The 18,223-nt window shown below is 39.5% G+C and overlaps 1 protein-coding gene across 1 annotated transcript in view; it reads right to left on the bottom strand.

The window, feature by feature from the left end:
• Positions 1-8,298: 8,298 nt before the first annotated feature.
• The window catches only part of NEK1 (NIMA related kinase 1), a 38,689-nt gene continuing 28,764 nt past the window's right edge, over positions 8,299-18,223 (bottom strand). The window contains exons 30-34 of the mRNA XM_053459833.1: positions 16,230-16,387; positions 15,679-15,938; positions 14,047-14,180; positions 13,367-13,499; positions 8,299-8,778 (exon numbers count right to left, since the gene is read on the bottom strand). Coding sequence (XP_053315808.1) covers positions 8,765-8,778; positions 13,367-13,499; positions 14,047-14,180; positions 15,679-15,938; positions 16,230-16,387 — 699 coding nt within the window. The 3' untranslated portion in view covers positions 8,299-8,764. The remainder of the gene's footprint in view (positions 8,779-13,366; positions 13,500-14,046; positions 14,181-15,678; positions 15,939-16,229; positions 16,388-18,223) is intronic.

The following is an 18,223-nucleotide window of genomic DNA, read 5'->3' as shown; positions in this document are numbered from 1 at the left end:
TACAATAAATCACCGGTACGTGAAGCCGCACTGACATTTCTATCACTGGGGCAGAAGGTCAAACATCCCAGCCAAAGGTTGTGAAAGAGGCCGAGTAACAAGCACGTGCATTTCATCCAATTTATCTAGGTAGGTGATGCGCTGCCAGCTCTCCTAAGGCAAGTAATCTTATCTCCTCTAGTTTAAAAACAAATCTATCAGGGACAGGGGTTTTCGTGCAATCAAGATAGCGTTTAAAGACAGCAGCTGTTGGCACAATGTAACCTGATGTTCTGAGGTAGGATCTATTTGTAACGAGTCCCGTGTTTTGAGTTATTCCTTTAGAACCAATTACTTTAGTTGCCCCAGAGCAATTTTGATGGGAGGAGGAGGAGGGGTATTTCTAATTCTAATCCATTCATTATTACTAGTATCAGAAGGTTTTCAAACACATTGTGCTCTTTTCTTTTTAAAAAACAATTCTAGTTTTTGCATAATATAATGCTTGGAGTGAGGAGGTTGTGATTGTAGCAAAAGGTCAGATACAGAAGTCAGGAGCCAGGAGATCTTAAAGGTCATTTTTTTTTTTTAATGAAAGTTGCGGGTACTACGAGGGTAGATTATACGCTTCTCTGAACAGACTGCATTTTATTTAAAATAGTTAAAAATAAAATAAGTGCCATCCTGGAGATGACAGTGGGAAGAGCTGATAATGGTTGAGTGGCATAACGAACAGTGCTGCTAGGAGAGTTTCTGGAGATGGTGGTGTGGTTCTGTTTAGGGGAGGCCAGTTAGTAGGGAGTTAGAATAATGCAGAGAGGGTATCACAAGGGGATGACTGATTTCTTATTATTGCTGAGGCTGTTAGATTGCGTTATTCTCAACTGAGATGGTGTTATCATGAACTGGGAAAGGAGTGGTGTAACCAGTAGCTCACTGAGATGTTCAGCTTCAGGTAGTGGGAGGTCGGGAGAGAAAAGGTTGGCTGGAGTGTCATCAGAGGTGGAAGTGGAATCCAAAAGAATAACTTAGATTACAAGAAAGCAGGTATAGTTAGAAAAGAATAGAAGCCCTAGAACTGAGCCCAGCGGTACTCGAACAGAGAGCGGTAGGGGAAACTAGAAGTGGTGGAGGCTAATACCTTAAGGGACAGTGATGGGAAGATCCTTTGTGTTTGTGTTGGGGATGGAAACTGGATTGAATGGGTTCAAACAGAAACTTAGAGGAAACAAAGTGGGTTAAGATATTATAGATCAAAAGTTTCAGTAGTTTTGAGGCCAAGGAAGAAAAATCTCTATTTAAACAGGTTGTAGGATCTAGAGAATGTTTATTCTAGATAGAATGGTATGGCCAATGGTGTAAGAGTTGATGAATAAAGGGGTTAAGGAAAATCTCTGACATTCCCACTAAAGTTAGTATTTTAATATGCATTCTTCAAAAACACAAATAAGCACTTGCCTGAGGTGGAAGCTGCAGGTCTCCAGCTAGTGTCCTCCTCTGATTCTTGCTTGGAGCACCCAGTCAGTGGCATGTAAGCGCCCCCATTGAAATCAATAGAAGTCCTTTACACACATGCGCAGGGAGGTATGAATAGACCCCTATCCAAAGCGCCCATCGAGTCAGCACTGGAGCTGACTGGCAGCAAGTGTTTGTCACACGCAAGAAGTGTTCAGGTTGAAAATAGCTGGGGGTTCGGGTAAAGAGGCAAAGGTAAATCAGTGAATTTTGGAGAATCCCCCATGCATTTGCAAAATTTAATAGGGCCCCTCAGCTGTCATATGTATTAAAGTGCATATGATGGCCGATGTGTCCATTTAAATAAAAAAATTACTAAAGAACCATGACCATCACAGCCTTTAGCATAACAAAATTAATTTATTTAACATGTACTGTTTGTCAAGCAATGTAATTGATTGGAGATATAGAAGCTGATACGTTAGCTCAGGGAAACTAGGAACTATGGCTAAATTTGACACAGTTAGCATCTCTAATCAATTTCTTATCAGGAAGATCTCCCCTTCTTCTCCCCCCATGTTTGCAAAGGCTGAATCGTACCTCCTAAGGGTACCTGATTACTATTTTCTACTTAATTCTCTCTTTCCCTCTTTCCTCCCTTGAGTTCAGAATGCTATCACGGCATATTGCAGTCCTACCTGGAGAAATTCCAGTTTCAGAAAGAGTTTCATAAAGAGTATGATACAAATCGATTTTCAGCAAAGTATCAGTATGAAAAGTACAGTTCCATGCATTGATCACATTACATTTATATAGCTCCAGCAGATTCTGTAGCGCTGTTACAATGGGCAGTGGAAGTAAATGACAATTTCAAATGACATAACACACACTAACACACTGGTACAGAAGGAAAAGAGGGCTCTGGTCTTTGGAGCTTACAATCTAGTGGGTGGTTGAGGGGACAGTAGGATGGAAACGCTTGGATGAGTTAATTGAAGCAAGGATGATATGGAGGGGTTGTTAATCTTGCAGAAGGCTTGATTAGGTTGCTGCTTGAGAGCATTAGGAGGAAAGGTTTTATGCTTCTCAAAAAAAGTTGCGTTTTTAGAGAGCTTTTGAAATTAAAGCACAAGGGAAAAAGTTTCATGGAAGGAGCAGGGAATTCCAGAAAAGAGGACCTCTGTTGGTCAGGAGTTTGATTTGGATTCTGGAGGCTATGAGAAGACAGATGAAAAACATCAAGAAAGGAAAATGAGTCCAGTTGAAACAGGGGAGACCAGTTAGTAAAGAGCTGCAATAATATAGATGGGAAATCACTTCACTTTTAAATCAAAAGTGAAGTAAATTAAATCACAGATATCGGGTTCTAGCACATATATTTAATAACACCTCATGTCAGGATTATTATTGTCATCCTCCTTATCTTGAGCCTGTGTTGTCTATGGTTAATTTCATTTGGTTTCCTTGAGGAGATGATGTGACCTTAAGAACACAGTCATTTCTTGAGCAATTGCCACGGAGCTTTCGATATTCAACGGACGAAGTGGCCATATAATGAATACATATGACTTAATAAAAGTCTTCAGGCTAGTGTAATTATTTTTCGTAATTTACATTTTACATTTTAAAGACAAGATTTTTTAACACCTCCATAAAAGGTCTAGCGGGATTATTTCCCCTTTTTTCTTTTCAGTTGCGGTGAAGCAGGAGACATGCACTTTGTGTATTACACCAGATAGACACGGCGATTTAAAACAAGTTTTGCTCGCTATGCAGGCGATTACAGGGCTTATTCAGAGGCAACTGCGGAGTGCATTAATCATTGTGACTTCCCGGTCTTTCGAGCTTCCAGGTGTAAGACAGACAAGGGACCTATATACGCGTTTACGGCTTCGGAATGTTCCTGTGTCAGATGGGGGGTCAGGAAAAAAACACGTTTTCAATAGAAAAATGAATACAAAACTTGCATTTTCAACACACAGGTTTTCCCGGCTTTCACACCTCAAACCTGACAATTCCCTACTGCCTCACGGCCTGTGGATAGCGCTAAACCGTTACTTTTTTCATAATAGGTATTATTAAGGAATTCATTTTGACCTAAAAAGTATGAATAGATTGTCAGCAAATTCTCAAGTGCAACGTCTAAAGCCAGGTGTTATTTTAAGTACATGTGCTTATGTATATATATATATATATACACACACACATGTATGTCTGTGTCTGCATATATATATATATATATATATATATATATACGTGTCTGTGTGTGCATATACATACATAATTTTATATACATATATTAAAAAAATATATACGCACGTGCCTGTGTGTGTGCATATACATACAGAGTTTTATATATATATATTATTATATTTATTATCTTTTCATGTGACAACACTGAAGAAATGACACTCTGCTATAATGTAAAGTGGTGAGTGTACAGTCTGTATAACAGTGTAAATTTGCTGTCCCCTCAAAATAACTCAACACACAGCCATTAATGTCTAAACCTTGGCAACAAAAGTGAGTACATCCAGATGATAGCAACGGGCATCCCCAAGAGGAACCAGCCCCATTGTCAGTAGAAAAACACTCTCCCAAGCCATTGCTTTTGTGTTCTCCAGCGGCCAGCTTCTAGCATGCCAGCTTCTGCCGACTACTTCTCTAGCTCTTTATCTATTGTTGACTACTATTCCCATAATTGTCAGCCAACCTTTTGTTCTCCAGCTTCTAAAAAACTACCACACTCATTGTAAGCCAACCTTTGGGTGACCAGTTGATTCTACATCTATACCAGCAGTGTAGATGCTGTGACCTAACGCTCTCATCATGCCATTTCTTTATAGGGTACAGTACAGATTCATTAAGCGTAATGAACTTCAATAAATCCATGTCCAGGTCACTGTAGTTAATAATTTAATGTTTCTTTCACATAAATGACCTCATTTGCAAATAGCAGAATCATGACACGTTCTAGAACATGGAGGAACCCAACATAAAATGTTTATTCTTACCTCCTGGAAACACCAATGGCTGGGCCGTCAAAATTGGCTGCTAGAACCAAAAGGTTTACGTCTGTAGTATAAATTTATTATATATTTTCACAGTACTCACCCTGTTATTTGGGATCTCCTCAGAACATGACAGTTTCTGGGGTGCATTTTTCCAAAAAGCCATCTTTGTAATCTATAATTAGATTTTTGGGTTAAAAAGGATAGCTTTGGAAGAGATAAAATAGATAAACTCCATTCTTGGATGTACTCAGACTTCATAATTATATATTATAAGTATACATGTCTCATTTGAATCTTACATTTGGTTTGCTGCAAAACCCTAAAAACTAAAACAAAAACCACAAAATAGATATTTTCTAAATCAATTAAGCAATACAATATAATAGATTATTCAATCCCAATGAAAGGATTGCTTCCTCCTAAAGTTATTCCAACCTTTGCTGGACGACGTACAATCAGGAAATTGTTGTGTTAGCCTTTCCACCGTTTGGCACAGATGTTGGCTCCACTGCGGTAAAATAGTCCCTTGGTACTTGACCGAATATCTATAAAACAATTACACTAACAAACTACAGGCTATAGGTAATGCTAATAAATGCACGCTGTATTTCTGTAGTATTCTGCAGCCTTTAAAATTGTACATTTTTATTTTGTTTATATACTGAAGGCAACGTTAAAGAATGCGATAGTAAAAATAGCAATAATATCAAAGAATAATGTTTTCTATTTTAGTAAGAAATATATGATTTTTTCCGCTGTGGTTTTTGCTTAAAAAGGCTCCAAACTAACATGAAATACATTGTATAGCCTGTCTACACAAGAGAAATTTATGGTATAAATTAAGGGTTTAATTGGATTCAGATTCCCCATAAACCTGAACCAGCAAGACGACCCGACATACAAATGGAAGCCAATTAAAAACCATTTAACACAAAACAGGAATAATTCCTCTTGAAACCGGACACTTTACTGCCTTAAAGTTGGGGATACGTTGTGATTCAGCATGCATGGTACTAATAGATGGCACTTCCCTGGTGTAAGAGAATTATTTCTAAATGAATGGAGCTCACAAAACGGAGGTCAGAACGATACAAGGCATCGTCCTCAGTTTCCTTATCTCACGTATCGCATGCAGAATAATGTCAAACTAGCATGTGTTTGGAATTATATAGCCTTTCCAAGCATCTGTAACATTTTAAGCGCTGCCGCCATCACGAGAGAGGGAAGTTCACATTTCAGCGAGATCGTCATACAGTTGTACACGGCAATAGATTATTAACATGCAAGACGGCAGGACCAAAGCCTGAACATCCCAGTCGCTTTGCCTTTTCAGATAAGCGTCTGTCATTCTAGGACCCTGTTTTCTTAGGTTAGTGTGACATTAGCTGCCTTAACTACATAATCCATCTGAAAACAAGAATTAGCATTACTATGAATGTTGCTGAGGTTCTTTTACATCCTGGTTAATGATCGTGCGTTCTATGTAGTTATCACTACAGTGCTGAATGAATGAATGAATGAAGTCTAAGCTTGAGTGGTTGAGTAGGACATCGCTTGATGGCTCCAGATATATCTTAAAGGCCATAGTACAGGGGCGTCCAACATGCGGCCCGCGTGAGATCGGCAGCCAGGATCGCAAGAGCCCTGCTACTTACTTGTGGGAGGGTCTATTCTCTGCTTCAGTCCTGCCTCCTCTGTGGGGAGAACGAGGGAGGCCGCGCCCCCTGCTGAAGTCAGTGATCGGCATTGAGAGAGCTGTAGTGCAGGTAAGGGAGTGTGTTTGAATGAGTATGCCTGATTGAGGGAATGAATCTGTGAATGAATGGATTTGTGTGTGTGATAGCATGGATGTGTAAGTGCTGGAACCTAGGCATGATGGGACTGTGATTGCTGTTAACAATCCCACTCCTATCATGCCAAGTCAGCCAGTACATGCTGAAACCTGGCTAGCTGGCCCCTTGTGTATTGATGCTGCCAGCAGTATGGGGTCTGCACTTACAGCCACCCTCTACCAGCATGTACTGGCTGACTTGGGATGATAGGAGTGTGATTGCTAACAGCTAACAGCAATCTGCTAACAGCAATCACAGTCCCATCATGCCTAGGTTCCAGCATTTACTGGTTGGCTGGGTATAAAAAGAGTGTGTTTTCTGTTAGCAATCACACTCCTATCATGCCAAGTCAGCCAGTACATGCTGAAACCTGGCTAGCTGCCCCCTTGTGTATTGATGCTGCCAGCAGTATGGGGTTTGCACTTACAGCCACCCTGTACCAACATGTACTGGCTGACTTGGGATGATAGGAGTGTGATTGCTAACAGCTAACAGCAATCTGCTTACAGCAATCACAGTCCCATCATGCCTAGGTTCCAGCATTTACTGGTTGCCTGGGTATAAAAAGAGTGTGTTTGCTGTTAGCAATCACACTCCTATCATGCCAAGTCATATTGTTGATTTTTTTTGTCCAATTGTGGTGTGTTACTTTTAATAAAAGCATGGTTACACACTAAAATTGGACAAAAAATACCGGTACAATGCCCAGCCAACCAGTACATGGTGGAATCTGGGTATGCCTGAGATTGCTGTTAACAATCATAATATATAATTTTTTGTACAATTTTGGTGTGTAACTTACTTTTATTAAAAGTGTGTGGGGGTCATTTTCAGTTTTGGCTAAGTGAACCCTGAATTTTCGGTTTTGGTCCAGAATTTTCATTTTAGTGCATCGCTAAAATAAATAGAACTATTTTATTTTTACTTATACAGAATCCTGCATTTGTAGTCACAAAACTTTCTAGGCCCAGAAATCAGTGAGAGGAAAAGTAAAGGTTTTGTGTCATTTAATTTATTTTAATCTGCATATTTTATTAAAGGCCATATTTTCTCACAGTGAAAAATTTGTGCGGCCCGCGCACGTATACAATTCTGATGATGTGGCCCACTGCAGAAAAAACTTGGACGCCCCTGCCATAGTACTTCCCATCACCATACACATTCCATTAAGATTTTCATCATGTAACCTAAAACTAGGCTTTTTACACTAATAAAATCTCTCCATTTTGTACTTGCAGGATTAATGATTATGTAAAACATCGATGTCCATGTAGCACACTTCTATTACGTTCCAATGTCACAGGAATCTGCATATGACGGCTTAGTGTTACCTTATAATTATTTTATTGCAGCAAATATACATCAGGATTCACCAGAATGTTCAGTCTAGTGTTTCTCCATCACGGCTCTTTTGCTGGGCAGAAAATGTGTTTAATCAGCAGTGTTTGGGGCAAAATGGATATTAAAGAACATATGAAGTACTTTAATATACATTCATGTTCGGTAGGGGTATTCAGGGCAGTATAACATAACATAAGAATCTAAAAAAAAAGGCAAAACTACAAAGATAAGTCTTTATTTTGAAACGTTAGAAATAATATACATATTTTCAACTTTTTGCATAACAAGATAGCGTAAATAGCTTTAACTTTTTCTGTTCGGTAATCCAAGCAAATCCCCCAAGGTCAGTGCAAAACAGACAAACAAAAAAAGAACAATTTTGAAGACATGTCAAATGATGCTAGTTTATCATAATACTACCCGATAAGCATGAAATGTTTTGAAAAAGGTACATATATCAACGTTATGTGGACTGTATGTATAAATTAGGCTTTTCTCTATGTTAAACACTAGGCATACATTGCAGGACAGGGAAGAATTACAACAGATGATATGGGGTAGATATGAGGAATTAGTTACTAAATTAGAAAAAAAAATGGTAATGCTAATGCTTTTATCGTGTTGTGCAGAAATGGTAATTTATTTATTTTTAAGAAAGAAAGAAAAGGGCTGCCAACTGCCAATAAATCAGTGTTTATATCATGAGAAAAATACCAATACATATATTTGTCTGATATTACAAATATAGAAAATGTGAAATCTGTAAATAAACATGAATGCATTTGAAAATTTGTGACATGGACCAACTGCCAGTCTTCAATGTACAAACATGTATATGACGTGTCTATGAAGAAAAGCTATAGGAAATACAGATTATCGGCTCGGAAGATCTGCTCTGCCTCCATGGGACAATTTATGGCTTTCTTTCCATAGTACGAGACTGAAGACTGATGAAGGTAACGGGTCCTTCAGACGAAACACGTGTGGAACATACACAGCATTAATAAGAGACGCTCCATTCATGCAACAGGAAAACGGCAAACGCAAATAAGAAGCGGGCGATGAAGGCTGGAGATGGGCAAAAAGAACCAAATCCCATCTTGGTCCAAGCAGCACGTAGAGAATATGAAAGTCCTGAGATATTTATTCATCATTGTCTAAAGGGAACAAGAAAACATGGGGGAAAAAACACATTAGTAGGAAAATATAATGTAAGGAATATATATGCTTTAAAACTCCACCAGTGAACGGAATTGATAACTGGAGAAAGTATGGTACTTAACACTGTAATTAAAAATGCCTTGTATCAAAAAGTGCGTTTAATAGCCAATGTTAATATCATTTTTTTCTTGTTTTTAAGATCATGCCGTTCCCCCTCATAGCTGGCCCAGACTGGCCATCTGGCACACTTGGCAGAAGGCCGGCAGGGCTGCAAATTTAACAGTAATTCTGCGTAAGTATAAATATGTAAAGTGTCTTAAAGTGCCAGCGCCCCCCCAGTCATCCCAGTCTGGCCCACGTCACCAACATTAATCAAGTCAAATAGTGAGCCATTTCATTTGCTGGGTAATTATTTAGCTAGCATTAAAATGATCTTGAATCACAGGAAAACAAATCTACCTTCTTGTGTTAAAAAAAAACTGCAGATCACAGGTGATATTATTATTGTTTTATATAGCGCCATCAAATTCCGTAGCGCTGTACAATGGGTGGACAAGACATAACAAGTAGTATGTAACATAACAATTTGATATTAAATAATAGTGTGCTTAACTCCTTGGAAAGACATGAGAGGTTCTACTCAACACCCCTTTACCGATTTACCACAGGGATTGCATCTTTTTAAAGCAAATTGTGTTTAATTAATACAGTAAAATGAAGGTTTCCCTGCTATTAACAGTGCTGTTCCACTCAGCCAAGCTCTAGCGTGGTAAATAAACCTTAGCAGATCTGTCATATTATTTAAGAACTGGTGGACTTTCTAGCGATCCAAAAACAACAAAGCAAAACTTCCAAAACATGGAAAACTGTGGTTAGGACTGTCATTTTTAGTTATCCTAGTGAAAGGACGAGACATATTTTTGCAATAAATACGGACGTCAAACAGTAAATACGCCGAGCACAAAAAGTGAAAAGCTCTTGGTCCCTAAGGTGTTAATGCCAAATTTCCCCTTCATTCTCCATGAATTATGACGGTAAAATGTCAGCCACCTTCCCTCCTTGAGGTTTTCCACATCCCAGAACTGGATGAATAGAGGCATTCAGTCCAGAAGTGGGACTTACAAACCGGCTCAAGGAGAGTTAGATGCCCGCAGCAGACGTGTTACTAAACACATGACACGTGCAAAGCTTAAAGTATCGAAGGATATGCATATTGTTTACATGCAACTAACAATAACAATAAAAGCTGACGGCGTAGCCCATGTGTTCAGTCCTCATTAAGAGTTACAAGAATCATTACGTTTTAGTAATCGCTCATACAGTGGAATCAATTGCCACAGTTAGGACATTTCATAAACCCCACTGAACTCATATTAAATAAAAAGGGCCCCAAATAAAACGTGGTAATATATAGAAAACTGCATGTAGATAGGCATATACCAGTTCTGGAGAGGGCCTCTTATTAGATGTCTGTAATCGTATAATAACACAAAGTCAAACTTCTAATAATGCCCCAAATGTTTAGTAAGAAATGGAAACTGTGATGTAGAGATTATGTTCTTCGCTATGAACACATAGGGGCATAGCTCAGTGCCTACTTTATACATACATGACCAAAAGGATATGGATTCTGGACCATCACACCTATATGAGCTTACTGGACATCCCATTCCAAAACCATGGGCATTCATATTGATAATTTTTGTGTCCATTCAGCCAAAAGAGCCATTTGTGAGGTCAGGCGTTGAGAAGACCTGGCCCGTAATCAGCGTTCCAATTCATACCAAGGTGGTTGAGGTCAGGGCTCTGTGCGGGCCACCTGAGTTCCTCCACACCAAACCATGTCTTTATGGACCTCGCTTAATCCCCAAATCCTAGCAAGGCGTTTACGTGAAAGTCTATGTAGGCGAAGCAAAAGCCAGGCAGCTGGGGGGGGGGAGCTATGGAAACGCATGAGTTATAAAATCTTATTTTACAAAGCAGAATGTTGCGGCTTAGAAATAAAGTATCCTTTAAGACAGATTGGTGGAAACGTCTGAATGCCGATGAGGTCATGTCCACACCCAGCAGGAAATCCAAGATAGCGTGTGACTTATCTCTCGTCACACACGCGTGTCGTGTCTTTAGACAGCTTGTAGTTTATGATGTATCAAATGATCTCACTTAAAACATACTGGTTACTCCCCAAAATGGCAACACTTCAACTATTCGCAGAGCTGTTAAAACGATTCCATAAACATTTCCTTTATTTTTATGTCGTTTGTGATTGGAACTGCTGCTCGTCCGACACGCAGCACCGGGAAACATCTGTCCTACAATAATACATATTAACAGTCACAGGTATCCGATATTTAAAAGTGATATTTATGTGGAGGATTATATTTTTAAAAAGTGAAACACGGCGACAGAATGGGTGCATTCTACTTACTGGGAATTCTTCTTCCTTGTTCAGAAGACTTACAGAAAGTACCTGATCACAGTATACAGGGGATATAAAAAGTCTACACACCCCTGTTAAAATGCCAGGTTCTTGTGATGTTAAAGAATGGGACAAAGATAAATCATGTCAGAACTTTTTCCACCTTTAATGTGACCTATAACGTGAACAATTCAATTGCAAAACAACCCAAAAAGACTGATTGATGTAATAAAATAAAAAGGGTGTGCACACTTATGCAACCAGGTTATTGTGAGGTTTCTTTCTTCTCAAAGATTTCAGTTTGTTTTGGAATTGAATTGTTCACGTTATAGGTCACATTAAAGGTGGAAAAAGTTCTGACATGACTTATCTTTGCCTCATTCTTTCACATCACAAGAACCTGGCATTTTAACAGGGGTGTGTAGACTTTTTATAACCCCCACTCATGTATTTCACTATGACTTATTTGGTTTTTTTAAGGCTTGGCAAGTTTCTTATGTTACACTTTATTTTTATTAATCAGTAGGGGTTTATTCACCAAAGAAGGTTTTTGCAGGAGAATCCTTAGTCAGGGTTGTCCCCTTTGTGATATATAATAAAGCAAACATGGTGAAACTGCAGCTTTACTGCAAACTTCCACTGTAGCGAATAAACCCATTATGTTTTGTTACACACAAGGCACACGGGCCAGTCGATACCAGTCTTACTACTTTTCTATGAAGCAGTACAAAACGTGGCAACAACGTGATCACAGTAATCATTCATCAGCAGACAATGGCTTGGCTAATTACAATTCTAATGAGACTTCCCAATATAACACATCACCTAAATATAGAAGCTGCCACTTAACATTCATAATATATTAGCCTGTATATTACACTCATCATCTTCACAATCTGCTACGATGGACTCCAGGGTTATTTAGAAACACAAACATACGCTCATTTCCCGCAGTTATTTTCTCTTTACACCCCGCTCTTTCTGAACCCGTCACGTTGCCTCATTGCCTGTCTGGATTTCACACGCTGGCCTTTAAAATGTCCATCATCTCAAAAAGGAACATGGTTGTGTGTGTGTTTTTTTTTTTTTGCTGTTGCATCTGGAATCGTGCTTGTTTTAACCACGTAGGATACCATATTGGATTATTAACCCCTTTGTGGCTGTTTTAACACCCCCCACTTTTCTGCCTTTGTTAAAAAAAAAAATTCGACCGCTCTAATATTTATCTAATGTGAGTTCAGAAATACTCAATGTTTTTATGCAAATTATACTGCAATGGATACAAGTAGCGTATTTAACATTTAACATTTTTTTTTACATTTTAACATAACATTTAACATTAAACTAGACACCCCAATGTAATTCAAATGGTGGTATTTTAACACTTTCAATGCACTAATTCTACCATAACAAGGCATCTCAGCAACACCGGCTGAGCTTCCTAAACGTTCTTTCCATATTAAAAGACATGACATCATTCAATAAGCGAATGTAATCACCCGGGAGAGCAATCACACGAAGCTCAGGCATACTTTTTTGTATCGCTGAATGTATTAAAGGAGCCCCATCTGAGCAAAGAAAATGATCAACGACCACTTACTAAGCTCACTTAACCCTGTGATGTGCCAGGCATGTCAGTTACACCATTAAGGGGTTAAACACGCATTCAGTCATGGAATGCGTGAGAAAATCTAAATGCAGGAGAGCGTCCACTCCCCATGAGGATGAGATCATGGAGCGCACTAACCGCCAGTGCTGTACATGTTAATGTTTAATACGCAACATTCTTATTTGGCACTCAATGTACATCACTGCTACACGACGATCATCAAGTATTGTCATGTTAACTAGCAGCCGTAGCTTATTATGATGTAGTCAGTAATATTTGTCACATGGAGAGCAGTTATTACATGGAAAAATGCATGTATGCGCCATTTCACATGACTCGCATTTCATTCTGAAGGATTGGGAAAGGCTGCTTAGAGTCTAAACACTGCATGAAAATTGTATCAATAGATTTCCCGTGGAGGGTGTACTTGAGAACACTATATATATTTTTTAAGGAGCGATTGAAAACTTTGGGATATAAGTGTCTTAACTGATAGATACGTATAGCCATACGTATGGCCATTAATGCAGTGTCTCATTTCGGACGGGTTCCTTACCTTCTTGATAAGCTCCATCTGCCATGACCAAGCGGAGGATTCTGGGATACAGGTGCTGGTGTTCAGGGCCTAGAATGTTTTCTAAAACTGTAGAACACGTGTCAATATTCTCATCCTCATCTTCATGTATTGCCTAAAGTCAGAGAGATCTGGTTATGGTTTTTGTTTATTTTTTTTCTCCCCAAATAGATTATTTATTGTTTTATGTAGCATGTCACTAAAAAATTATATAGTATACTTAGTGTAGACCCACATAATGTCACATTGGCATTTATGATGAGCCATTTTTTATTTTGTTTTCGGTCTCATCTTAGATTCAGGATAGTCTTAAAACTATAGCATGGATGTCAGAATGTCCTTGTAGTGTAAGCCTCTATCACTTCTGCTGGAAGTCGGTTCCACTTATCTATCACTCAGTGAAGTAAAAAAATGTAAGCCTCTGATCCTCTAATTCTAAACTATGATCTTTTAAAGACCTCAAAATGTAAAAGTCAGGTAACAAAAAAACTCTGCTCTTTGAAGCAGTCCCCTAGGTGCTAGAATATGTTCTAATGAACAGGAAACCTCATACAATAAGGATGTTTATCATCATTGTAAATAACTTCAAAATAACCACCACACACTTCCAAAACCGGCAGCCTCTGGGTCCTTAGACTAAACAGCAAAAAAAAAACAATCACCTTAATTTTGTTGTAAACTTCTATGAATGTATCAAAACCAATCTCGTGCTCCAGTTTGAGTCTCAGCTCCTCCAGATGACCGAAGACACTGTCCCCATCATCACATTCGCTGGCAAACTCCTCTCCGCTGTCATCTGCAGAGACAGAGACAGCCAATGTGTCATAGACCCGATGATCCCAAAAGCAGAATTATTACATCATACCGGTTAAGAGAATTTATAGTGGTGCCGGATAACTGATGGGGGAACCCGTCTTTTTATATTCAGTTTAAGGAACAGGAAAATAAGTCAGAGATAGTTGCAATGAGCGCTTGTAGAACGGGTATTAGATCAGGGGTGGATTGATAGAGCTTAAGAAGCTGAAAGATGAACCTAAAAGCAATAAACTTTCCATATAATGGTTTCGTCCACTTAGGAAGCACACGAAGACCTGGAGAAGCAAAAGTTATGAATGAAGTCTGAAAGAGATGCGTAATAACATATGATCAGTGATATCGGGCGGCAGTTCAGGAGCTGTAGATCCCGTAAGTGGGATGCACATGCAGTGGCTGGCGGGATCTATAACATATGATCAGTGATATCGGGCGGCAGTTCAGGAGCTGTAGATCCCGTAAGTGGGATGCACATGCAGCGGCTGGCGGGATCTATAACATATGATCAGTGATATCGGGCGGCAGTTCAGGAGCTGTAGATCCCGTAAGCGGGATCAGATGCGGAGGGCCGTTCTAGAAGAATCATTCGAATACAGGCAATTTGCTACAAGTCATTCTTAGCTTGTAACTGTGTGATGTGAAAGTCTGTAAAATGGAGCAACTAATCCACAGGACATTTTGTGGAAAGAAAAGCATTTTAAGGTTTTAGTGTGGGAGCAGAGGTGGTTTAAGTTGCTTGTTATAAATAATTTCAGGCCTGCCTTAAAACCATGAATTAGAACACATATTGGGAAGTCAAGGGGCCAGAATTATTTTTTTTTTAGCAAATAACTCTGGGTGTCAGAAGAGGACACAGCAGATGTAACAAAAAAAAAACAAAAAAAAAAACACTAGATTGTGTCAGACCTGTACTTATTTACTAGATATGAGAAATAGTAACTCATCTCCCCCCAGAATCAGTATTCTTAAAGCAGGTCAAGACATATTTGGAGGTGTGAAAAGCAGCACTCTCTACACTCGCTACAGCGATATTCTGCAGAACAGACAGCAACATCAACAATCTAGTCTACAAGCCAACATATTGCCAACGTGTAGCGAACATGCTGAGAAAGTAATTCAAGTGGAACTTTTTGCAAACTCTTAACCAAAAAAACAAAAACCTGTTACCTCGCATACTGCGAAATATCATTTTCTGTTAGCTAAGTAACAGTTATTTTTTTCTCGTCTATCAAGGGGTGCCTTGACGTGGCAGGTGAGCTTTTCTGTTTTGAACAATATATTTTACTAAAGCCTCGTGTTTACTTAATGGATATATTTGCAGGTTAGGATTTTGGGCATAATGTGTCTTTTTAAAAACAAAAAACAAAACACCCCTCATTGACTGAATACTGCACCAGTATTTGGGTTAGCGATTAAGTTTCCCTTTAATTCTACAGATGCCAGAGATCGCATGACACCGCACACCCGCGCACAGGCCGTACCAGAGTGCCATTCTTCATTGATGACGCTTTCACTGCTTGGCTGATTCTCATCTTCTTCCTCCTCGTCGTCGTCATCCTCTTTCTGTTCTTCACCGTTACTTAACGTGGACTCTGTGGCCTCTAGTTTATTTTCTTCCATCGGCTCTGCATTCAGGACGGTCTCCTCATCAGCGCCATATTCTTCCGCAGCTTCTTCTCTTAGCAACTGCTCCATCGATGCCTGCAATTCCTGCAGATCCCGGTCTGTCTCGCCAAACATGCTTGCAATCAAGTAAACATATAAACATTAGAAACAGAAAGTAACCTGGAAGGATGCATTTATGATTTGTGAGGCAAACGACTTATTCTACAAAAATGGGAATTACGTTAAAAATACGTGTAGCCATGGAATTAATATGTTAACGAAAAGCCTAAAAATGAAACTCCATGTAAACATGCATTTTACTTTGACGCTTTTCTAAAGATGCTCTGCAACGTTCTTAGTAATTAAATTATGACAAGGTGTATGTCATTGCATGCCGGCTGCATTATGTATTTGCCATAAGACTTACGTATCCTCGGAGTCTGAGTGATCAGCATCCTGAGCGGGCTCATCCTCGATGTCCTCGATTTCCAGCTGCTCCTCATTCTGCACGTCAGCCACGGCGGGAACATCAACAAAGGTCTTGAAAAGCTTTGAAAGGTCTGGTAGCGAGCAGGTCCTCAACATCTACAGAAGGAAATGCAACAAGGCACCAGCTCAATAAACCCACAGAGATTACATTCTGTCGCTCCCTTGCGCCGCATCAGTAACATCTACATTACGGGGATTAGTTTAAAGTGTAGTTCCACTTCAGAGCCAGTGCATTCGGTTTTCCTAGCTGCCAGACAGCAAGTTATCCAGCTTTACATTCGGAAGGAGGGAGGCATCTTCTTTCTGTTACAGCATTTGTTTCTTTAGCATTAAACACAAGATCATCAAAATTCGCTAAAATCTCCTAATGGCAGGCAGAATGGTTCAGGGAAATGATACACACACTTTTATTGAGAATATTATGAAAAGCAGCCATGGTAAGGTTCAAGCAGTGACCCCAACAAAGAGACACGTGACGTTACCACCGGCACACAAACGATGCGGTACATGGATCCAAAAAACGGTGCGGTTGCCTCACATTTCCCTCTAGTTGTGCTCATGCACAGATACATAACGGGAAGGTTGGCATGTATACGGCGTACCTGTGGCACCCTTCACAAGAGCTTGGGCTACTAAATATCAAACAGCACCAGTACGCGTCACCGAAGACACTTATCTTACTAACCTCACATGACAAGGAACGAACCCAAGCGGACTTAAACTGCAAGAAGAGTATGCTCGGCTCGGTATCACAATCACACCAATGACCTTCCTCGAGTATCATCATCTCACCAGCGGACCTATGGATTGGGCCTTTTTGCAGGAGAAACTTGTTGGGACTGGCACTTGATGATCAAAACGGTGAGTTAAAATTGCAGATAAGATTTAGGACTAATATGCTCCTCAGAGAGCGAGCTAAATTGGTATTCACGCCTAAAAACAGATTAAAATTACATTTCTGCAACAAAGAGTCAATAGAATCGCCACAACGCATCTGATTTCTAAACTAATTAACCACCTGCCAACATACCTCCAAACAACCAGAAGAAAAATGTATATTTTTACACAAGTGAATTTTAAAGTTTTAGGGTTGTTGAACAGTGTGACACACAGCAAACAGTCAGAGATGTGATCATCAGGAGAGTAAAGGGATGCGGGACCCAAAGAACGGCCAGATTATCAATATATTTACCCACCGGGGCAAACACTACTACCAGACCTCTGCTTGTACAGAGCAAGAGATACGGAGTAACCACCACGGAGCGTGTAGAACGAGGCAGGATTTCCATAATGCTAAACGCAGACCCTTTACGAAAATCTGGAAATAATTACTTTAGAGGTGACAGATGTCCAGGAAGATTTTCATCATTTGGTTAAAAGCCTGTATTGCAATTTAGGCATTTAAAAAGCTGTGAAAGCTCACACTCGCCTTCTCACACGTAATCCCGGGCTCATTGTAAAAACTCTTCCAGACACTGCCCGCTGCAAAACACCAGAATTGTCGGCTTAGTTTCTAACTTATGGGCAAAGTATTTCCACCAAAAAAAAAAAAAAAAAGAAAAAAAAAAGGAGAGAGAACATCAAATGCTAGAACACTACACTGCCCACGGAAACGTTTTCTGTCCCCCAAACATGGAACACATGCTAGCTGATGTATTGTCTTAGGTTGCTCCAAATATATAATAAAGACACAAAGCTTAATAAAATGTTACAGGAGACGGTCACCGTTTACATAGTTTAACAAAAACATTTAATTTTAATTATTTAATTTTATAATATTCAGGGGCACTCCGTGAAAACAGGCACGATGCGCGCCCACGTCATGTTCTTCACCGATTCCTTTTTTATTCAAGTTTAAAATACTAAGCAACAGGTGACCGAGATGGAGGACAACTGCAACGAACATGAGCGAGAAGTCTATACTCTTACTGC

This window comes from Spea bombifrons, chromosome 1 (genome assembly GCF_027358695.1).
Source record: "Spea bombifrons isolate aSpeBom1 chromosome 1, aSpeBom1.2.pri, whole genome shotgun sequence".
Lineage (NCBI taxonomy): Eukaryota > Metazoa > Chordata > Amphibia > Anura > Pelobatidae > Spea > Spea bombifrons.
Note: the sequence above shows the minus strand (reverse complement) of the source record. Positions and strands in the feature narration are given on the sequence as shown.